The 23960-nt window shown below is 49.5% G+C and overlaps 1 protein-coding gene across 1 annotated transcript in view; it reads left to right on the top strand.

The window, feature by feature from the left end:
- Nucleotides 1–23960, top strand: part of LOC149360368 (phospholipid-transporting ATPase ABCA3-like) — an 80747-nt gene that overhangs the window by 25572 nt on the left and 31215 nt on the right. Inside the window, exons 9-14 of the mRNA XM_089572301.1 lie at nucleotides 3742–3952; nucleotides 5307–5415; nucleotides 5742–5768; nucleotides 5977–6003; nucleotides 14390–14649; nucleotides 19860–20059. Of these exons, the coding sequence (XP_089428427.1) occupies nucleotides 3742–3952; nucleotides 5307–5415; nucleotides 5742–5768; nucleotides 5977–6003; nucleotides 14390–14649; nucleotides 19860–20059 (834 nt within the window). The remainder of the gene's footprint in view (nucleotides 1–3741; nucleotides 3953–5306; nucleotides 5416–5741; nucleotides 5769–5976; nucleotides 6004–14389; nucleotides 14650–19859; nucleotides 20060–23960) is intronic.

The raw sequence follows: 23960 nt of genomic DNA, 5'->3' as shown, positions 1-23960 counted from the left end.
GGACACCGAGTTTGGTGCAAATCGGCCAAGTCCAAATTTGAGGGTGGCCGGAGTCAAATTTGGAGGTCATCATCGTTTAATAATAATACTAATAATACTTTATTGCGCCAAATATTTTAAAAAATGTACAGAAATCCGGCCTGCCAAAGCCTCATAGGGCTTGAGCGGCAGAGCCCGACAGGCAGCGGAACCACGCAGACATACACACAGGCAAAAAAAAAACACATTCAAAATAACGGACATCAAATTAGTATGACGGTGAGAACAAAATAGACACAAGACTCATGTTACATGAAGGAAAAAAAAATCCTCATCAGATTAAATCGCAAGGAAGAAAAACCAAAGTGGCATGACAATACCTCAGATCAGTGCAATAAATACAGCAGTAACCAATGAAATCACAAGATTTACTTGACAGGTGGTAAAGCCCATGCATGATGTCGTAAACCCTCTAATTAATGTATCGCAGCATCTTTTTTATTTTGTATTTAGTTTTTGCCCGGAGAACACTTGGAGGTAACCTGTTAAAGTTAAAGGGAACGTAATAATCTCTTACACGCCTTCCATCTTGTAGAACGTCGGGGAATACAAAAAGGTTCCTTCGGTCGAAGAGACCGTGTGGGAACATACGGAATCTTATAGTCACTAAGCCAAAAATGTTTCAGGACGATCGTTTCCATCAAAAGGCGATCAAAATCAGGTAGAGAAAATACCTTAAAGAGATCAGAATTGGAGGGAAGGCCTAAATCATAGCCGATATTTTTTAATAAAGATCGTAGGAGAGAATTAATCCTGCACTTCCAGCGAACTGCACAGTGACCATAAATCGTTATGCCATAGCGCAGTATGCTATAACCGAGGCGTTTACGATAACTTTGCGTATTGAAAGCGGCATGTAGTACCTGATGTTGTAAAGCACACAGGAGACGGTTCGGAGCTTTTTACAAACGTGGGACAAGTGATCATTCCATGAAAGAGCACTGTCAAAGTATAATCCTAGGTATTTCACTGTATTTGTATAGCTCAAGGGTACACATTGGCATTGGGAACAATCAGATCCGTGCAAGAAAAGGTGATGGTTTAAATCTACCTTCTTCATCGGGCTGTGAAAGCATATAAGCTGAGTCTTAGAGCTGTTAACTTTAATTAGGTTGTTTGAGAACCAGTCCATAGAAATTATTGCTGGAGCTTGAAGAGAAGAAATTGAGTCAGAGTAGTTCGGTGACTGGGTTACAAGTACAGTATCGTCAGCGTACTGGTACAGGCCTACAGGAACAAAGTTTGAAAGGTCATTAACGTAGACGTTAAATAACAGGGGACTAATTATAGAACCTTGCGGGACGCCAGCTTTAATTAACAAAGAAGCGCTCTTTGCCCGGCCAATGGAGATATATTGCGTTCTCTGCAGTAAAAAATTTTCCAAAAGCGAAAGAAACGCTCCACGGAAGCCTAACTTGGACAGTTTATACAATAACACACTGTGACACACGCTGTCAAAAGCCTTGCTGACATCCAGAAACAGTGCGCACACCACTTGGTTACGTTCAAAAGATCGATTTAACATGTCAGAAAAATCCTCCAAAAGCATTTCCGTCCCTTTACCTTGTACAAAACCATATTGACACGGTGACAGGATTTTGTGCTTATCTAAAAAACTTGTCATTGTAAACAGCAGATGTTTTTCTAATATTTGAGTCAAACAGGGCAAGACTGAAATAGGACGATAATTCTCATACCTATTACGTGCACCACCTTTGTGAATTGGGGTAACTATAGCCGCTTTCATGTTCACCGGGATCATGCCGCTTGAGATAATGCTGTTGAACAGCGACAGCAACACGCCTTTAAGTATGTCGAACAAGGTTCGCAAATCAACTGAAATGCCATCTATTCCCACAGATCTATTGCGTTTAAGACCAAAAATAATTGAACAGAGGTCATCCTCACTTAGCAAAGGTAGGTGTTCAGATTCAACTGTGCTGTTCTTCAGAGTACAAAATAAGGGATTCTGTTGCGCACTGCCCGAAACTTGCGAGAAGAACCTGTTGAATTCATTAGCTATTTTTTCTTCATCAGTGCCGAAATACGACACAAAATCTTTGCCATCATTGCCACGCCTTTTGACACCTCGTAGATTGTTAATCAAAGACCACGTTTTTCTAGTATCAGAGCCTGCATTCTTGAACTTGTTACGAAAATGTACTCTTTTAGCCTGACGAATCATTGCGTTTACTTTATTTCTTGCAACCTTAAACTTGGACCGTAGCAGGATAGATGCAGGTGCCCTTTTCGACTGGGCCCAGAGCAAATGAGCGCGCACGCTGAATGAGGGCTCCACATCTAACGCTTACTTAAGGTTGTTGCTAAGCGGCTTATCAAGTCAGTCAATGACAGTGATCCACCGACACGGAGATCGACTTTTGCACCTAGCAGAGGAGCCAAGCTGAAAAGTCGCTAAGAAAAGAGAATAAAGCCGAGCACAGGCACATATAAAACTGTATAGGTCCGATACATGTCTTCAACCAGGTCTGACATCAGTGCCTGCGTGCTTTTCGAGTTCCTTTGAGGATTCAGGTCGTAGTAATGTCATGACTGAGCTTTTTCTTGTCCAGTAGTTGGGCTATATTATTCCCCTCGTTTAATGGCAATAAAAGTCATTGGTTTGCGGCACCACTTTGTGGGTGCAACTGTGTCGCGTTTTCCTGGTACTCCTCGCGGAGTTTCTAATATTCTTCAGCCAGGAACCCAGTAGTCGGCAGCTAAAATTGTTTCGTACTATACACACGATCACCTGCCTCCTCTCACATCATTACTTTTTATAGTAACAGCCGCTTGAGGCAGCGGTCAGTACGTAAAGGAGTGGTTTAGTTCGAAATAATGTAATAAATTTGGCCAGCGAAATGATAAAATTAATAACCTGTGCACACAGGTTCACGGGAGCGGCCTGAAGCTTTAGTTTACATCCGGTCATAAAAGGAAAATTACCTTCGCGGTGTAGAAGCTGCCTACACCGTATGTGTCCGTACGCATTCGTAGGCGCGTCTACGGACACATTGTGCTTATCTAGAGCCGCAAAGATGGCTCTTACACTTAATGAACAGCTCTCTGGTCTTCTCCATTCTGTGGACTAATATTTCCTGTCCCACCTCTGCCATTGGTAGAAGTATTTTGTTTCTATTGAAGCGAGTGTGCCAGGTATTGTTGAAAATTTGGATTGCCCGCTATCACAGTTTGTAATTGCTCCACAGATACCCTTCTTGATCGTCTCGAAATTTATGCTTGTAGTCGACCATATGCGATTGGCAACAGCCAGGCACGCTTAGCCGCTGTATTATTTGGGTATTCGGAGCATATGTGTCTGAAAGAAAGGTAGTGAGTGAGCCTGCATGGAAGAGGATTCGAAATTGTTATCGACTCAGAATCCTATTAAGGACTATGGTAGGAACGTCCACAACATTTTCACAATGGGCAGACCTCAGCCATTTTGGTTTAGGTCATCTCATATGCGTCATCACCCAAAGACGAGCACAAAACCAGAGGAGTGATAGTGATGCCCATACTAATATTTTCATCCCTGTGTTTCCCTAGAGTATGAAATCTTATTCTTCTTGTAGTTATCCTTGCAAGGTCGTTCGCATTCGCAAAATATCCTGATTATAATTAAGTCGACTAGAATCCACCTGGATATGCATGCATAATAAAAACCGGTGAGAGTGCTTTCCTTGGCCGTGTTCAACACAGGTGCGGCGGCTCACCGACGTTCCTGAAACAGCGGTTTGGCACAGGGTACCGGATGAAGATACACAAGCTGCCCGGGTGCAAGCTGGCGGCCATCGAACTACTGCTGAAAAAGTACTCGCCCAAGGCTCGGCTCCAGAGCGACTCGAACAACGAGGCGACGTTCATTCTGGGTCAAATGGTGGCCACCCGCAAGATCGTCACCATGTTCAAGGTATACTCTGGACGGACCACACTGAGCGTAATTTAATAGACTCAGCAAAACATGAAGCCATACCGGACTGAGTTATACAGAAGATGTGGCTGCCAAAAGTTGTGGCTTAGATCAATGTCGGCAGACGTGCGAGATATCGAGGAAGTCAGTGCCTTTCGAAGCTGGATGGCAAGACTTGCATAAAGCATTCTCCAAACCCTACGTAATCTGTGTTCTGCGTTGTGGTTCGTGCTTGTATTCGAAATCGGCAGAAAGAGTTCCCGCTGCTCGATTTTCGAAGTGCTTTGTTCAGTTGCCATCGAACTGATACTACATGAATACGATGGTTTATGAGGGTTTAACGTCCCAAAGCGACTCAGGCTATGAGGGACGCCGTAGTGAAGGGCTCCTGAAATTTCGACCACCGAGGGTTCTTTAACGTGCACTGTCACCGCACAGTACACGGGGTGTAGAATTTCACCTCCATTGAAATTCGACCGCCGCGGCCGGTATCAAGCCCGCGTCTTTCTTGTAGATGATTGGCTTACTGTTGAGACGACAAACGACGATTACTGTTGAGACGACAAAAGACGAGAGAATTTAAAGGTTATTAGCAAAAGTAGGCTGGAAAAAAAGATTTGAGGCAGAGATTTCGTGTTTTTAATGGCTGTGAGCTCTCAATCTCAATCACGCATTTTCTTCCTGCGGACACGGGTAATTTGTTCCTACTTTCTGAGAAAGTTTCGAGAAGACGTGAGAAGCTCATTTTCTGGGCTTTAACGCATTTCCTTACATTTTTCAAATATTTGGCAATATGAGGGACGGCACACGGCAACGCTGACTCTTCTCTATACCTCTTCTCTATACAGCACGTGTACTGACTCGGTGTGCGCAGCTATGATATTCCTGCGTGTTATCGCTAGTCCCACGCCGCAGAAGCCGAGACACACCAAGCGTTCTTTAGCATCAGGAACTAGTCTTCTGAAAGCCACCAGCAGCGTACACCGCGTAGCTCAGTTGGGATATTTTACACTTCAGTTTTGACAAAACTGGACAGTCCAGAGCATTTCTGCATGAAAATGGCATATATCATGGATGACTCAATGCGGTCGCTACAGAATCTCGCCTATAAAATGCGTCCTACGCAAACTAACCATTTTTAGGGTCTAAAAATAATTTGTATGCGCCTAAGATTCGAAATTTCTGCATAGATTTAGACTGTTCAGCGCTACGTGGCAATTAGTGACAGCTGTGTAAACTAGAAGCGTTTGTCAAGCTTTTCTGGGCTTGGATCAGTAGCGCACGCAGACCTCGACGAGTTCGTTTAGCAAGAAACGCCCGGGCAGCCCCGTTTCATGCGTCTTTCGTCTTCCAGGACATCGAGCAGCGGAGCGCAGAGCTGGGGATCGCGTCAGTGGGCGTGACGGTCACCTCTCTGGAGGACGTCATTATCCAGGTGGGCGAGGAGCAACACGTCCACCACCGCAACCCGGACATCGGCAGCGGAGAATTCGTCGAGGCCAACAGTGAGCTAAGGAGCACCCCTTCCGCCACCGCAACGCCCTGCGAACGATTCTTACCACTTCAGCCAGCGTTGGAAAGAATCCCGAATAGACAGTTAGATATGGCACCCCCATAGCACATACTCAGACATGAGTTTAAATGTTTACACTGTCTAGAGTTCATTATGAACCTGCTTGAGGCGTCAACCATTTGCCCTCGTGACTCGCAAGACCGCACCTTAAATGGCACCCGAATCAAAACCACAAAATTATGGCATGTTGTCAAAGACAGCAAGCTGGCTATTTCAACGAAATCGATGAAACACTGAGGCAGCGCCGTGAACCACTGAAAGGAAGATGAACACGCGCGGAACAGCGTAGTCTCATGGTTCTGTGTTACGTTCTCACCCAGGCATCCCCGAAGGTTGTTTTCATAATTTAGTAGCAAAACGCTTAATATGTTTCCACAGTAGCGAAGCAGAAAACGTTTTTATTGTCGTTTTGTGAGTCTCCTCATGCCAGTTGCAGAAAGAGGTGGCCAAGATGAGGTTTCCATGCTTGAGGGGCAGTGCTTTCACGGCATCTACTTTTATTTTGGTACCAGCTTGAGGCAGCACAATATAGTTTACCTCAACATAGGTAACACTGCTGGAAGGCTAATTCTTGTCGTTGTCATACTAAGCAGTACCTTCGCTTTTCTCATTAGTGTTAATTTTGGACAAGTGCTTCCAGCTCCGTTGGTTGCCACCACGTGGCGCATGGATTTGAGCATTCAAAAATAGCGCGTTCCCGTTGGCCTAAGAAAGGGAAAAAACGCAGTGCCCACCATTGAAGCGCTGTAGGCCACTAGGTTTAACGGCACTTTCCCTTCCCGACTTCCTGTTAATAAGCCCCAACAAATCTGCAAGGCAAGCTCTGGCCAACAATTAGCACTGCCACTTAATGAGTTAGTAGTCGTATATAGTCATGCCTTTTTAAAAAAGATGGCCTTGAACTGTAAGCAGCCAGTGAAGCCAGCACCTTTTGCTTCTGCACATATGTATGGTTCTGTCAAAGGCCGCGTTTATGGCAAGTCTATGGGCAACGCCTTGGCTGAATGGGGCGCTTTCACTGCCTTTATATTGTCACGACCAGAGGAGCCGTGAAGGTAGACGTCAGAAAGAACCCAAGACCGGGAGCCTTCTTTAATTATCGAGCCAGCTTCCACGACACAGAACAGAACAGCGCGCCACAAGAGCCCACCGCCGCTTCGTCGTCGTCTTCGACTCAGCGCGGAGGCCGCGCGGCGCGTTAGGCGCGTGGCATTATTCCCCCCCGCGAAAGCAAACATCGTCTCGATGTGGAATGGGGTATGTACAGTGAGGGGAGGAGGAACAAAGAAAAGACTGGGGGTGAGGTGAACTATACAGTGCGCGCTAGATGACATGCAGGGAGAGTCAAGTACACACGTGGGGTAAGGGGAAAAGGTACGAAACAGCGTGAACACAGCGCTCAGGCACGCGAAAAGTACGGCTTTAAGCGCACTACATGCACGATTTCAGGCCGTTGACGCTGAGGGCCGGCGACCACAGTTCCATGGGGGACAACTTCGTAGTTGACGCTGTTCAGGCGGCGCAGGACTCTGCACGGGCCAAAATACCTATTTAAAAGCTTTTCGCACAATCCCTTGCGGCGCACTGGTGTCCACACCCACACGTGGTCGCCCGGCTCGTAGTGCACGTCCCTGTGCCGAAGGTTATAGTATCGGGCATCGGCGGATTGCTGGTCCTTGATGTGCAAGCGGGCCAGCTGACGGGCCTGCTCTGCTTGCTCCACGAAGTGGCCAGCTTCAGGGGGAAGCTCTGCGTCGCCGTACGGCAGCATGGCGTCTAGCATCATGCGGACCTCTCTGCCATACACGAGACGGAACGGGGTGAACTGGGTGGTTTCCTGCGTCGCGGTATTATATGCGAAGGTGACGTACGGCAAGACCTCATCCCAGGTTTTGTGTTCAACGTCGACGTACATCGAGATCATGTCCGCCAATGTTTTGTTGAGCCGTTCCGTTAGACCATTGGTTTGGGGATGATACGCTGTTGTTGGTCGATGAGCAGTATGGCTAAGCGCTAAGATGTCACGTAGGAGTCGGGCTGTAAACGCCTTGCCGCGGTCAGTAATGATGGCCGATGGGGCGCCGTGTCTAAGCACGATGTCGTGCATAAAGAAGTGGGCAACTTCGGCGGCAGTACCTCGCGCAAGGGCCTTCGTTTCAGCGTAGCGGGTCAAGTAGTCTGTGGCGACTACGATCCACTTGTGGCCGGAAGACGAGAGAGGAAATGGCCCCAGGAGGTCCATGCCGACTTTGTCGAATGGTATTTGTGGCGGCTCGATGCACTGAAGCAGTCCAGGAGGCTTGAGCGCGGGTTTTTTTCGCCGCTGGCATTGCCGGCATGTCCGGACATAATGCTTGACACTTGAAGTTAGGTTGGGCCAGTAATAGTTCTGCCGGATTCGGGATAAGGTGCGGGTAACTCCAAGGTGGCCGGAAGTCGGTTCATCATGGCAGGCAAGGAGGACTTCATCCCGCAGATCAGACGGTATGACGAGCAGGTAAGTTGTCGGACTTGAAGTAGAGTTCTTTTTATAAAGCACCCCTCTCCGCAGGCAGAACGAGGATAGTCCACGAGCTAGGTTTCGTGGTATTTCAGGGCACCCACCTTCGAGATGTTCGATGAGCAAACGGAGCTCGGCGTCGGCACGCTGTCTGGAAACGAGCTCAGATGTGCTGACCGCTCCAAGGAAGCTATCATCGTCGGTGGTGTCTTGCGGAGGAGGTTCGACGGGAGCGCGTAACAAGGTATCAGCGTCGGTGTGTTTCCGGCCTGACTTGTAGGTGACGGTGAAATCGAATTCCTGCAGGCGTAATGCCCAACGTGCTAAGCGGCCGCAAGGGTCCTTTAAATTTTTCAGCCAGCACAGCGAGTGGTGGTCGGTGACGATACGAAACGGTCTGCCATAGAGGTATGGGCGGAACTTGGCGGCGGCCCAGACTACCGCTAAACATTCTTTTTCCGTGGTAGAGTAGTTCAACTCAGCACGCGACAGTGCGCGGCTGGCGTAGGCAATTACTTTGTCGACACCGTTTTGCCGCTGAACTAGAACGGCGCCAAGACCGACGTTGCTCGCATCCGTGTGCACCTCCGTATCGGCATCTTCGTCGAAATGTGCCAGGATGGGCGGTGATTGGAGTAGGCGTCGTAACTCGTCGAAGGCAGTCTGTTGTTCGTTGCCCCAGGAAAATGATGTGTCATCACGGGTTAGGAGCGTCAGAGGGCTGGCGAGCTGGGCGAAGTTTCTAATGAAGTGGCGATAATAGGAGCACAGGCCTAGAAAACGACGGACTGCTTTTTTGTGGGAGGGGACCGGAAAGGCAGCAACGGCAGCAAGCTTCTCTGGGTCAGCGCGGATGCCGTCAGCACTAATGACGTGCCCGAGGAACTTCAATTCGGTGAACCCAAAGTGGCATTTTTCTGGTTTGAGGGAGAGGTTGGCGGATCGAACTGCTTTGAGGACAGTCCTGAGGCGGTGCAGATGTTCCGTGAACGTTGCGGAAAAAATGATGACATCGTCAAGATAAACAAGACAGGTCTGCCACTTCAAACCGGTGAGAACGGTGTCCATCATTCTTTGGAACGTGGCAGGAGCACAGCAGAGCCCGAATGGGAGGACGCGAAATTCGTACAGCCCGTCCGGTGTAATGAAGACGGTTTTCTCACGGTCCCTCTCATCAACTTCTATCTGCCAATAACCACTTCTGAGGTCGACCGAAGAGAAGTACTTGGCTTGACGAAGTCGGTCGAGGGAGTCGTCGATACGCGGGAGCGGGTACACGTCTTTCTTGGTCACACTGTTCAGCTTCCTGTAGTCGACGCAGAACCGTAGTGCCCCATCTTTCTTTTTCACGAGGACGACAGGAGACGACCACGGACTGCTTGACGGTTGGATGACGCCGTCTGTGAGCATCTCTTCGACCTGTGTTTGAATAGCATCTCGCTCACGAGGGGACACACGATAGGGCTGCTGATGGATGGGTCGGGCTCCTTCATGCGTGATAATGCGGTGTTTAACTATCGACGTTTGGCGCACTTTGGACGACGACGTGAAACACGCACCAAACTCCCGCAAGAGGTCCTGGAGTTGCCTCTTTTAAGTGGGTGGAAGGCCAGGATTTATGTCTACGCTGGTGACCGCTTCGGCGTCAGCTCCAGGTGTGTCCTCCGCACAAGCAAAGCATTCGGCCACTTCCTGAACATGGTCAACGTAAGCGATGGCTGTGCCACGGAACAGATGTCGATGTTCATTGCAGAAGTTGGTGACAAGGACCTCTGTACAACCGTCATAAAAGGGTCCAAGGCCCCGTGCCACCGCAACCCCCTTAGTGAGTACGAGGGAGACATTAGGCTCGATAACCCGGAGTCCCCTATGTGGCTCGTCGCAGGTAACTCTCGTGAGAATGCTGGCACGTGGTGGCACCATAACGTTATCGTCGGCGACTCGCAGGGCGGACCGAGAACCCTGGTGCGCAGGTTCTTCTGTGGCCATTGCGGTAGAAAACGTCACCAAGCGGTTCGGGAGGTCTATGATCGCACCGTGCTCGCGAAGAAAGTCGATGCCAAGGATGACATCGCGAGAACATTCGCGGAGAACGAGAAAAGTGGCAACGAATGTGCAGCCTCGAACCGTAACCCGGGCCGCACACATGCCGAGTGGTGCGACAAGATGTCCGCCTGCCGTGCGTATGTCGGGACCGTCCCAGGGTGTCGTCACTTTTTTCAGGGCCGTCGCAAGCCGTCCGCTAAGGATAGAGTAATCTGCGCCCGTATCAACCAACGCGCTGACCTCCTTTGTGTCGACGAGAACAGGGATATCCAAGGAGACCCTGCCTTCAGCACGGCCCGTCGATGGCTGTTGTGGAGGATTCAGTCGGTGCGGCGGCGGAACCTGGTCGGCGACTGGGGTTGCGCTGTCGGAGCGATTCAAGCGGCGCGTTGGGGGAAACTCTTCGGCGATGCGGCGTTCGGCGTCGGGGCGATTGGGTCGGTGCGGCGGCGGAAGCGGGTCGGCGATTGGGGTTGCGGCGTCGCGGCGATACGAAAGGCGCGTCGGGGAAAACTGTGCAGCGATGCGGCGTGCGACGTCGGGGCGATTCAGTTGCTGCGGCGGTGGAAGCTTTGCGTCGGAACGGCGTTCGGCGGCCTCGCCTCCAAAGGCCGCCGGAGCTAGTTTTCCCGACGAGGGCTCGAGGAACCACGTTGTCCTGAGGCGAAACGGGACCCAGAGGGCGAAGACAGGCGTGGAGAGGGCGATCGCGACTCGCGGCGCGGAGGAGATGGTGAACTACGCTGGCGGGTGACATACTCGGCGATGTCTTGAGGGCGCTCTCCAGGGCGTGGACGGGGGCTGTCGACAGAAAAACCGCGTAGTCCCATTTCGCGATAGGGGCACCGCCGGTAGAGATGGCCGGCCTCACCACAGTGGTAGCAGAGCGGGCGTTGATCCGGAGTGCGCCAGAGGTCAGTCTTCCGCGGTGCCTGGCGCCGATCCGCCCAGTAAGGAGTCGGCTGGGCAGAGTGCACCGCGACCAATGGTGCGGTGTAAGGCGAAGGCCCAGGAGATGGGGCCGCGCGGCGCACGACGTCCGCGTACGTGACTGGCTGGACAAAAGTCGGGTACGGCGCGGGATCGTATGGGGTCGGTTGCGGCGCCGGCAAAGCTGCAGCGTCTTGTGCCCTGAGTGCCTGTCGGACTTCCTCGCGGATGACACTGGTGACGGAATCGACGCGAGGGGCAAATGTGGCTTGAAGGTGCTGCAGCTCCTCGCGGACCACGGAACGGATGAGTTCGCGAAGGGAGTCCGGATTCGTCCTGGGATCATGGTCGAACCGGTCCAACGTTGATAGAGTCGATGTTTGGCGCAGTTGCCGGTCGTACTGATGGGATCTTTGCTGCAGCAATTTCTCCATATGCACGGCGTCGGCCAGGAACTCCGCGACGGTGTTGGGCGGGTTCCGCACGAGGCCGGAAAAGAGCTGGTCTTTTACGCCGCGCATCAGGTGCCGCAGCTTTTTTTCTTCAGGCATGGCCGGATCGGCGCGATGGCAAAGACGCTTCACATCCTCGACGTACATGGCAACACCCTCATTGGGAAGCTGAATTCGAGAGGACAGTGCACGCTCTGCGCTCTCCCGGCGGTCGCTGTTAGCGTACGTACTCAGGAGCTGACGTCGAAAGTCCGGCCACGTAGAGAAAGTATTCTCATGGTTATCGAACCACGTTCGTGCAGAGTCTTCAAGGCTGAAGTAAACGTTACGCAGCTTTGTAGCGTCGTCCCAGCAGTTAAAGGTCGCGACCCGTTCGTAGTGAGCCAACCAGTCTTCGGCATCTTCAAACAGGTCGCCGTGAAAGGGCTTAGGCGTGCGTGGAGTCTGAAGGGTGAGATAGGTGGGGCTGGCTGCAGGGACAGTCGTAGGCAGGGCGGGCAGTGGTGTCGCCATGAGTGGAGTGGTAGTTGAAGGCGCGCTGACAATAGGAAGGGCCTCGGGGGACAGGCCGCGGATCCTCCGGCTGGCACGATGGACAGGGGTGGTCACAAGAGGCGGACGCGTCGAGTCGTCCTCAGGAGTAGGGAGCATCGGCCGCACCTCCACCAGTGTCACGACCAGAGGAGCCGTGAAGGTAGACGTCAGAAAGAACCCAAGACCGGGAGCCTTCTTTTAATTATCGAGCCAGCTTCCACGCCACAGAACAGAACAGCGCGCCACAAGAGCCCACCGCTGCTTCGTCGTCGTCTTCGACTCAGCGCGGAGGCCGCGCGGCGCGTTAGGCGCGTGGCAATATGTTCCACTCGCAGGCGCCGGCATAACTACTGAATTGTTACACTTCACACAGTGTCCAGCTTTCAATTTCAATTTTAACCGAGGAGGCCACTACACGCTTTCTGTCATGTTTAAAAACTTAAGTGTATTTTCAGTGTGCATTAAAGTAGCGCAGGCGCTGCTCATGAACTGGAGCCTTCGCTACATTATTGTGATCAGGTAGACGCCCAGCCAGCGTAGCGCGACCATTGACCATTGGAATTATTATCGCCTTATCACAGCACAGAGGGCTAAACCAGCGAGAACTGTTCTTGCAGGACCGGCTCTCCAGAATCTGTCTGCTGTGCTCTTCCGATATTCATGCGCAACCCCTGGCCCGTCTGGCGGTGTCGCCACAGGCCAGCCATAGCAAACTTGCGTGCGGCAGGTTTGCTCCGCCCATTTATTGCGTAGTTTGAGTAAGTTTTTTTTTTCAAGGGATATGACAACAATATACCCTCGGATCGTGCTGATGCGATCGTGCGCGAAGATGACAGACGTGCACAAGCTCTAGAGATCCCGTATAGCTGTGCAATTTGCACAGAATAGCATAGCGTATTGTAAATTGTTTATTGCTTAAAATTCGCCACCATTGTTGTAGTCATTTGGTGTATAAGACATAAGAGATGCTTAGTAGTAAAACTTTCAAGATGTCGCATGCCTGATGCACCCATTTACATATACATCGAGCTCTTCTTGACATGAGCTTGCTGCACTTCAGCGTCACCGCTGGAAGATTGCTGCCTGCGTTTAGAAATCAATTTTTTTTTCAAATTCGGGTCATCTTAGTAGCAGGAGTTGTCTTTTAAATGGAAAACTGGACACATGCCCTTGGATAACTATGGACCTTGACACTGCAAAACTGCATGTAAACGGTATATTCTAATTTATGTGCAGATTTATGGGTAGCGCACGACAATAGGAAGCCTACCTAAATTTTCTAGTTGCTCTATTTCGTTATTTCTACATTGCATTACTTAGCTGTTGCACACGCTCATACCGTCAACCATGACGCGTGATTTACATACGAAAGCCCAGCTCACACTCTATACACGAATACACCTATATTGGAGTGAAAAGGTACTAAGGTGTCCTCTAGCGTACATCACATTTTAAAGGGTGGGCGCTAGAGGACAATTTCACTCCCTTTTTGCTACTTCTTGTTCAGAGTGCAGTAATGCACAGCACAAGGGTGAAATACACGTGACTGTGCCCAATGAACCTTTCGCTATGCGCACAACAGCTACGCTGAGTACAGGACCGTTTTAATAAGTAACTTCCGATTTTATCATTACAAAAATCGCTGCACGAGGCATTTCCTTATAGGGAAGGATCACGTCTACAGGTCCCCATAGCAGGCCATCCCAATGGTCGTGCAATCTCAGGCGACTGTATCCCCTACCTGTGCAACACAGCCTGCAAGTCGAAAACTAATGACTTCCAGGTCGCGATGAGTCTCGAAACAGCAAAAAGAGGAAGTGGATCAGACAGCGGGGCAAGCCTTATCGAAAAAAAAACAGGGTGCCTAGCAGAAACATACTTTGTGTTTGACGGTATCAAAATGGAGGAGACGTGCGTCAAAATAGTGAGCGTGAGTAGAAATATTACTAGCGCTCCAGTGATGATCGACAGAGTTAATCATACATACAATCAATTCAGCAGTAGTTGGTCGAGATGGCTGTGTTAACGGAGAGCGTGGTAGACGACTGACATCAGTGGGACTGCAGAGAAAAGAAACATATTTACCCACATTCATTTTAGTTTCACTCAGTCAAATGCTTTGCTTTCAAAGAGAAAGCAAACGTAGCAGGGGACGGCAGAAAGTTAGGCGGGCGGATGAGATTAAGAAGTTTGCGGGGATGCAGTGGCGGCAACTGACAAAGGACAGGGTCAGTTGGAGAGACATGGGAGAGGCCTTTGCCCTGCAGTGGGTGTAGTCAGGCTGATGATGATGACGATTTTAGTTTCAGTTCAATTTCATTTGATCAACCCATTATGCACCGGATGACCTGAATTGCCTGTTATTGTCTCACGCGCCATGTTCGCCTCTGCCTTCTGCTAAGTGTCCATTGTGAAGACGATGGCCAGCGCATCGATCAGCGACCCCTCGTTCCTGGGCCGTGCCTGGGCCGTGCTGCAGAAGCGCGCCATATATGTGTGGCGCCAAAAGAAGATGCCCCTGTTCAGCTGGATGCTGCCGCCGCTCCTCCTGTCCCTGCTCTTCCTCCTCGAGTACCTGGGCCTCCGTGTCAGCGGCTACGATGTCGAGCACTTTGGCGACAAGGTCCGCTACACCTTCCCAGAGGTGGTCGGGCGCGCCGAGGTGAGTTAGCACCATTTAACAGGGGCCAAATACAGATGAGAAAAGTCTGTAACAGCTGTATCTTACCTGTACTCACCTATGGGGCAGAAACGTGGAGGCTAATAAACAGGGTTCAGCTTAAGTTAAGGATAGCGCAGCGAGCTATCGAAAGGAAAATGATAGGTGTAACGTTAAGAGATCTGAAGCGGGGGCAGTGGGTAAGAGAAAAAACGCGTTTTAACGAAATCCTAGTTGAAATCAAGAGGAAGAAGTGGGCTTGGGCAGAACATGTAATGCGAAGGCAAGATAACCGCTGGCCCTTAAGGGTAACGGAGTGGATACCAAGAGAAGGCAAGCGTAGCAGGGGGGGGGGGGGGGGCTGGAAGTTAGGTGGGCAGATGAGATAAAGAAGTCTGCGGAAATACGGTGGCCGCAGCTGGCGAAGGACAGGGTTAATTGGAGAGACACGGGCGAGGCCTTTGCTCTGCAGAGGGCGTAGTCAGGCTGATCATGATGAAATAGAGATGCGCCTCTTGGAACTGCTTGAAGAGCTCTTAATTTTCTCAGCAATGGTCGAACACATTTTTCGGGGTGTGTACATAACATATAAAATGCACGTGCTTGCTATGGATTTATCGTTCTACAGCACCGAGAAGCATACGCACACTACAGTTTCTTTTTTTTTGTTCACAGCCAACTTTCGAGCTATGCTAATGCACCATTGCTCGCTCGAGACATGTGCAGGACTGTCCATAGCAGGCTACCTTACACGCCGTCCCATTACCGATGCGCGAACTCCTTAGCTCAATACCTGTACTCACGATGCTGCTTCGCCCATGTTTTTACACATACAGCATACAAACACAGGAGTACTGGTGCTAGTGGCTGTACTAATACTACTATAGAACTATTAAAAGAAGATTGCACTCTTAAAGATTTTTTGGTGTTTATAGCTTGCAGTCTTGCGTCTCCAAAAATAGGCGCAAGGCTGGCCGCTGCCCCCATGCAGTGTGGTCTTAAAGTCGCACTTGCACTATTTTTGCCAACTGCTTTGTAGTCGAATTGGTATCCATTGTTTTACAAGTGTACAAGTACGAAATGTTTCGGAGGCGCTGTCCATAATTTGATGGGCGTGAATTCTTTCCAAGCAACCTGAATAGTCTCCGGGGGAAGCGGAAGCTGCCAAGGACAGATATGAATGCAAGTCAAGGTTATGGTTTGCTTTGGTTTATAGTTTAACGTCCCAAAGCGACTCAAGGTTAGGAGACGCCGTAGTGAAGGGCTGTGGAAATTTCGACCACCTGGGGTTCTTTAACGTGCACTGATATCTCACAATATACGGGCCTCTAGAATTTCGCCTCCATCGAAATTCGACCGCCGCGGCCGAGATCGAACCCGCGTCTTTCGGGTCAGCAGCCGAGCACCATAGCTACTGAGGCACAGCGGCGGCCGACAGTTATGGTAAACCGTACTACAATTATTCTATGCTTTAGGGCAGCCCTCCAATTAGAAATAAGGTTGGTTTTTCCTTCCACTAAGAAGTAGCTATGAAAGCTGCATAAAATTCCTTGGGAGCGGTGTTGCTGCAATAAGGTGAATTCTAATGAGTAATTACTCATTAATTCCTTATGGAGTTCTCCTTCCCAGATATGCATTTTACAGAGTGCCTGCTAATGTCTAGACAGGGGCAAATTTCTGATAGCCTCAGGACGTCCATTGCGCGCTTTCGTTTGAAGCACATTCCCAAAATCCGGAAACGTTTCACTCAGGCGACCAACTTCTACCAAACCTGTTCCCACAGCAAAGCGATACTAGCATATTCTGCGTTCTGCGTAAGCCAGCGAAACACTGCCAAGAAAATAGTTGTTGGAATGCTTCCTACAACGCCACTGATCTGATTGAATGAAACAGGGAAATGAACCACCGGAGCCTCGGCATACAAGCACAGTAAGCGCCCACTATGTCCGCGGGGTATTACCCGGTTTACATGGTCCCTTTTGTCAGTAATCAATGCGACTTGGCAGTTAAGCTAAGTGACGTAGTCTTCAAATTGTGGCGGACATTTTGGCGACCGCTGCCATTCCTGCATGCATCAAGCTTTAATTACTCTCCACTGAAAGTTCAGTAGCTCATTTCGGATTAGACTCACGCTTCATGAACAAGTGTAATGTCTTAATACAGAACAGCACTCCTAATTACTTAACCAACCCAGGGAGATGCAACACCCTTGCACCTGTGCACGCTTAAAGGTCAGATGGGCGTATCGACAGTGTTGATAAGCGTGTCTCCATTGTCGCGTCCCTACCAACACCCTTAGTAGGCCTCACTTCTGGCATATCTTACCGTTTTGTGGGACCAGAGCAAACGTTTAAAAAAAATAGGTGTACCGAAAGGAGGTTTCAGCAGAGCTGTGACATTACGGGTGCAAAAATTAGTAGCACGCTTAAGCTTCACCTTAATTGTAGACGCGATAGTGACATCTTTTTTTGTCTTTTTATTCCTTTTCTTTGTGATTTCTTACCGATTACCCGTCCACAATCACATTACCGATCACGGTCATCCATTACAATCACATAACCGACCATGGTCATTGATTACAATAAATATTACCGATCATATTACCGACTACCAATCACAACCATTGATTGCCTATCACCAATCGTTATCTTGGTTACACTGCACGACATGCTACGCAAATATATACTCTTACACGCACACACCATTTGTTTCAGTACAATGAAGCACCATAGCACCGCCTTTTTATTCGGCCTTCAATATTTCTGACGGCTAATTAGCATATTTATATTTCGTTTTATGTTTTTAGTACTATGACATTTGTACTGACCCCAAACGCACGTTAGTAAGGCATGCACACCGCAATGCATTCACTCTGTGCCCCTCCAGCACGCTTCGTTACCCTTAGTTGACTATTCTTGCGTGCACGCCTGACATGGAGAGAACCTCGGTGGGAACCCCAATGGCGGCTATTTTCTTTTAAAGATTTATTACTAGACGGCGATTTTTCTATTTTCTGGGATTTTTGGCTACTGACGCAGTACGACGGCCGACGCGGGGTTTTTGAGCAAGACGAGCCTCTTGTGCTATTGCGTAATATGTTTCCTGTGGACTTCGACTGCTTGGCCATACTATTAATATTGTTAAAAAAGGCCAGTTCCAGCACTACAATTACCCGTCATCGCCATCCGAGGAAGCGATCGAACGCAACTAGTTCCTAAGGGCATATGCTGTTTTAAACGCATCTCTATACTCTCAGACCGAAGAACAGCGACCTGTCTGCAAGTGGTGTGCCTAAACCTGCTGTGAAAGGTATCCATACTGGATAGATGGAATCCCAGCAATGGAGAAGTTGGAACGTAGCCTAAAATCTACGATTAATATGAAGAATTGACTCGAACAAAACAGTTCCATACACTGTGCGAGTAAAGATAAAATGAAGCCGTAACGCATCCGCAGCCGCTGAACTCTGCTTTCATGGCCATAAACTTCGGCAATATCTTTTTCAAGGCGGACAAAGCTGACAAGCGTTTACTGCTAACCCTGTTTACCGTGGTAGGCACAACTGAAAATTAATTTACTCTGATCAAATAGCCACCCCGAGTCAACATCAGTGGTCTAATCTGACCAGTGTAGCTTCCGTTGTCCGACGCCTTTTGTTTTTATCTAGGTCAGTATAGCCGCCAAGCTAGATTGAGACGCCGTCGGTATGGTTATGGAATGATGCGGATAAACTCACTTGGAACTATTTGAAAGCAAAGGGCCAAAATAAGTGTAATTCCTCTCAAAACCAGTCATTTACATTCTAAATGACCCCGTCAAGACATTCGCAAAACTCACTGCAGGTCATTTGAGCTTTGCGTAGAAATACCTGTATTAATGTGCACGCTCCTGTTTATTGAAGATGTAACTTTTTTCTCGCAGCCGACAATCTCGGACATCAGCGATCAGCGAAAAAACTGAAATTTCATGGAATGTCGCTTGAGTTACCAATCTTACAAAATTTCCATGTCCAGATTTCGCTAGACGGATTTAAAGACATTGGGGGCAACGTCTTTTTGTCCTTTATAACTGTTCCTTGTTTTCCAATTATTTATATTGCCGTAGCCTCAGACAGAGAAGTGGGCAAAATGTGAGTTTTTTATCATGTCGTTTTTTATTCAACTTCAAAGACGAATCCAACCAACGGCCCCATCGATTTCCGCGGAAAAGTGGGAAACTTGTCACCACGTACGCTTTTTGGTTTGTTTTTTCTCTCTCAACGAACGTCTGGTCTAATGCTGAAATGAATTTAACGTCTTTCATTCTGAGTCGTCTGTGCCCTTTCGTCTCTTAGTTCCGTAATAAGATTCCTTCATCTCTGTGAGAATTTTGCGGAAAGCAGAGCCTCTGTAGTGAGAAACGCAACCTGAGGAATTAGACTCTGGCTCGGTCGTGCTGATTACCCCTGCGACAAGACTATTATGAAGGGATGGAAATAGCATGCATATCAGCCGTATTCAAGTCAAGAAGTGGCAGAAGTGACCACGAAATCATGAAATCCACAGATGTCACGCGCTTGACAGAAATGTCACTGCAGATATACTTCTTTATTATGCGATAGCAAAAGGAACGTATTGGCTCGTTTGGCGGTGTGCGGTATCACATCTGGGTTCAAGCAAAGTGTCAGGTCATGTGATCACCCACGGTCCATGTTTGGGGGGGTTCAACGATGCATGACACGTGATGCGGAGTCTTGACGAGCGTTTCATGTGAAGTGCCATCACACAAGATGCGATATCATGGAATTAGACGTGACGTTACTTAACCAGCAGCGGCGACCAACTCCTCGAAGGTCTCCTTCTCCTGTGGGAAGCCGGGCTGGCGATTTTCTACCCGTCCACTGCTTTTTATAGGATTTATAGTCGATATAACCATGTGACAGCGCTATTACGATTAGGACATCTTTCATGACATACTAGAGAGCCAGTAAGGAAGGAAGGTAACATGTTAGTGTGGCTTTGAAAGACGTAGCATTGAAGATTTCAGCGCTCTGTCCACAAAAAGCCTCAAGCATAGTTGTAGCAGCAAAACGAGGCGAAAATGTATCCACGATTAGTTTTTGTATGGTAGGATACCAATCAGAAAAGAAACTAAAGATTTCGTTTTGACATTCAATCTCGTAGGTCCCGCACAAGCGGCCAGTAGATTAATGTTCCTGTTGGAATATCGCACAGGGATTCATCGTTGCGGACAAAGAACAGGCCTTTATCGACGACCGGTTGCATCCCCTCATCGGTAATCCGGCGGAGTTCTACATCAAAAGCCTGGATGCGGACACAAACATCACCGCCGGTCTTCTCGCCGAGGCGAAGGACAGGCTGCACAAATACGTCTTCCGCATACACTTCGGAGTGCAGATGACCAAGAAGGAAGGGTGAGTCTTCTGCTCCTTGCTCCGCTCCGTCCTGCGTTCTGTTGCCACGTCATTCTCAATACCCGCATTCAGGTGTCACAGGTGTATAGTCGGCCAAAATATTATTTCGTCACTTTCTGCAAGCCAAAGTAGGCTTTGCTTATCAAAGCTACACATTCCGTGCAACGAAAAGCTTATGCCAAGAAGCGGTTAACTGCTAATACAAGAATGCCCATGTGCTGCTCGGTGCCAATGCACGTTAGGAACCTGAGAGTGGTATTACTTATTCGTGAGCCGTCCACTACGGCGGCCTTCATAGCCTGTTTCTTCGGGCTGTGAAACCACACATTGTAATCATTTTATTTAATGAAGTTTCCTGCCCATTGGGAATACCCCAAATATGTGATATTTATTGGCAAGGTAGAAATATTCGCTGCCCAACTACTAGGAGGATTGTGGCCTGCCGTTACTACTCACCGTATCGCATATTATAACTTTGAGAACGCGATTACCCATGGTGGCGGTGGTGGTAAACTTAAACTATGTAGAGAGATTACGGCGCTAAGGGATAACGTTTGGTCACCGCGCGCCCTATTCGGAAAGTTGGCATCCTTGGAGCGTGCATGAAACGACGTCCACCACAGAAATGCGACCGTCTTAACGGCCAGTTGGGATGCAAAAATTCGTGCTTCTTTCTCAGACGTCTACTGGACCCAACTCACACCAAATCCACATCTCACAAGAACCTCACGCGCGTCATACACGCCTGTCAGGGCACAAATGAGGAACTCATCGCCACCTTGAATGACAAATACATCAGTACTTCCTCCGAAATCCCCATCTCTTCAGGTTACACGGGTGCTCAGAACCCCAACATAGACGCTGACATCACGGCAGCAGAAATCCGCGCCGCCCTCAACCAGATTAAAACCAGCGTGGCCGCCGGCGACGACCACATAACCGACAAGATACTCCGTAACCTCGACGATCATTCTTTCGAGGCACTCACGGACCTCTTCAATAAACACTGGCATGAGGGTCGCCTTCCAGACACCTGGAAGCATGCTAAAGTGATTTTCATATCTAAGCCAGGCAAACGAGTCGATCTTGGCAACCTCCGGCCCATATCGCCCACGTCCTGCCTGGGAAAAGTAATGTAAAACGTCATACTCAATAGACGCCACACTCACGTAGACCAAAAGAACCTTCACCCCTTCACCCCCCCCCTCTCCCCACTATGATCGGCTTCAGGGTCGGCCTCTCTACCCATGACATTATGTGGCAAATCCAACACGATATCCTCGATCCGCGCCCCATCCGGGCTACACGAACCATGCTAGGCGTAGACGTCAGCAAACTTTTCGACAACGTGTCACAGGCTGCCATCCTGACAAACCTCTTACAAATGAATCTAGGCACTCGCCCTTAGAAGTGCGCCTACTTTCTTCATAACCGTGCAGCAGAACTTCACAATGCACACCTCCACAGCGAGATCACCCTAGGCGTCAGAGGAACCCCACAAGGAGCAGCCCTATCTCTGTTCATTGTCAACACTACAATGAGAGGCCTCGCTTCACTCCTGGAAGGCATACCTCACAATAAACACTTGATATATGCCGATGACATTACCCTCTGGACCAACTCCGGCTCTGACGGGGAAATCCAACGCTCCCTCCAAACGGCAATCGACAAAGTACACGCCTTTGTACAGGAGAACGGGCTCACATGCTCATTCACCAAGTTCCAGTTACTAGTCATCAGGGACAGACGAAGTTGCCTCCCCGTCCCTGACCCGCAAGAACCTGCTGTGCTCAATGTTGGCACACATCCCATACTTCCGGTCCGGACCATCCGCGTGCTGGGTATGGTAACACAGAACAACACGCAAAACTCGGAGCCTATTCAGCGCCTGCGCACCATAGCCAAAAAGATCAACGGCCTCATCCTCCGCATCGGCACCCACCGCAAAAGGAGGAAGACCTCTGTCGGCTGACGCAAGCTTTTCTCTTTAGCAGGATAGTGTACTCCTACCTCTACTATCACCTTCACCGGAAGGACGAGGAAGCTGTAAACAGCATTATACGTTTAGAGTACAAAACGGCAGCGGGGCGACCCCAGTACACCAGCACACAGCATCTCCTCCAACTCGGCATCTACAACACGCTCACAGAAGTTAGAGCCACACAAGACCGCCCAAATCCACCGCCTCACCCGCACCAAACACGGGCGGCTCACACTTGACCGCCTCAACATCAACCCCATAGACGACGTCCACCCCACGGCTTCCATTCTTATAGGAATCCGTAGCCACCTTGTCATAAAACCAATTCACAAAAACATGCTACCTGGCCGCCATGATACACGCCGCCAGCTGAAAGCTCGAGCACTATATGCCACATACCTGGCTGACGAACACGTAACATACGTGGGCGCTGCCCGGTAAAATGCAAACACATACGTGGCTTTTGCAACCACGCCGCATTACACTCTCGTCACTACAGCCACAGAACGAGCTCACTCTCCCACAGCGGCGGAAGAAACCGCCATCGCACTCGCCATCCCTGACCCACGTACGCGCACAGTCCTAAGCGACTCCAAAAGAGCGATCCAAAATTACTCGGCAGGTTTTATCTGCCACCCCACTGCATTCATCGCGGCTGCTCTCCCGACCATAAGATCAACCTGGTCTGGGTACCTGCCCACGCGGTAAACTGGAAACGAAGGAGTCGATCGACTAGCCCCAGGACTAGTTCACCGGGCGGCCCCACGGACCCAGACGCTTTTGGCGAGGCTCCTAAGACCTTTGCCGTTTTCACCAACCTCCACAGAGAGATGAGACGCAAGTTCCCGCCTCCCCACCACGACTTAAATTGAGCGCAAGCCACCTTGCTCCGCAGGTTGCAGACACACTCTATCCTTAGACATTCTAGACTTTTACTCATCAAAGACGGGGAATACGACCCCGTCTGCCAAAATTGTAACCAGGGAGAAATCGCCACCCAGGCGCTCATCCTCTCGGATTGCGCGGGAAATCCAACCCCTCGAACTTTACTGCCAGCTCCCTCCTCAGAAGGCCAGACAAGAGCATCCAACTGGCACTTGTTTCATGGGCCCAGGAAGTCGCCCCCTCTAGGGGGCCACACCAAGCCTACCTGCCTTAAATCCCGCCATTCTATGGCAATAAAGTTGTTTCTCTCTCTCTCACTAAAATTGTAAATTGGTTGTAAATTGCAAAATTGGTTTTTGAGGAAAGGAAATGGCGCAGTATCTGTCTCGCATATCATGGTGGACACGTCAACCATGCCGTAAGGGAAAATAGGAAGGTGAGAGTGAAAGACAAAAGAGAGAAAGAGGTTTCTCTCCGGCATAATTTCGACGACCTGGCGATCTTTAACGTGCACTCTCATCGCACAGCACACGGGCGCCTTTTGCGTTTCGCCTCCATTGAAACGCGGTCGCCACGGTAGGGTTCAAACCCAGGTAGTTCGGCTCAGTAGAGGAGCGCCTTAACCACTGAGCCACCGCGGCGGGTGCCACCACTATGCGTCCGTCTTTTTTTCCCGTATCGCGTGATCTTCTCTGTGCCGCTCGCTATGCATTTCTCGTCGCGGCTCGAGGTTATACGCGAGCTAGTCCACGGGTATTTTCTGCAACTGAAGGACGCTTAGTGATGCCCGTTGTTGCATCCGCGCACCAAGGCAGCGCGCTTTTTCCAATGAGCGCGAGCCGCGCAAAAATTTGTTAACCACCGCGTGGATGATAAGTGTTTTCGAAGTCAAAGTCCGATATCAATGTTACGTAACAGCTGCTCACCACACTGAGTCTTAATATTTGGTACTGAAAAGACCCGGACTTGCTTAAGTGCGTACTGTAGGGCATTCGAAACACACCATAAATCTGCACGGTATTCTTCGCAGACATA

Source organism: Amblyomma mixtum, chromosome 2 (assembly GCF_055824585.1).
Source record: "Amblyomma mixtum isolate Tamu chromosome 2, ASM5582458v1, whole genome shotgun sequence".
Classification (NCBI taxonomy): domain Eukaryota; kingdom Metazoa; phylum Arthropoda; class Arachnida; order Ixodida; family Ixodidae; genus Amblyomma; species Amblyomma mixtum.
This window is presented reverse-complemented; position numbering and strand designations above follow the sequence as displayed.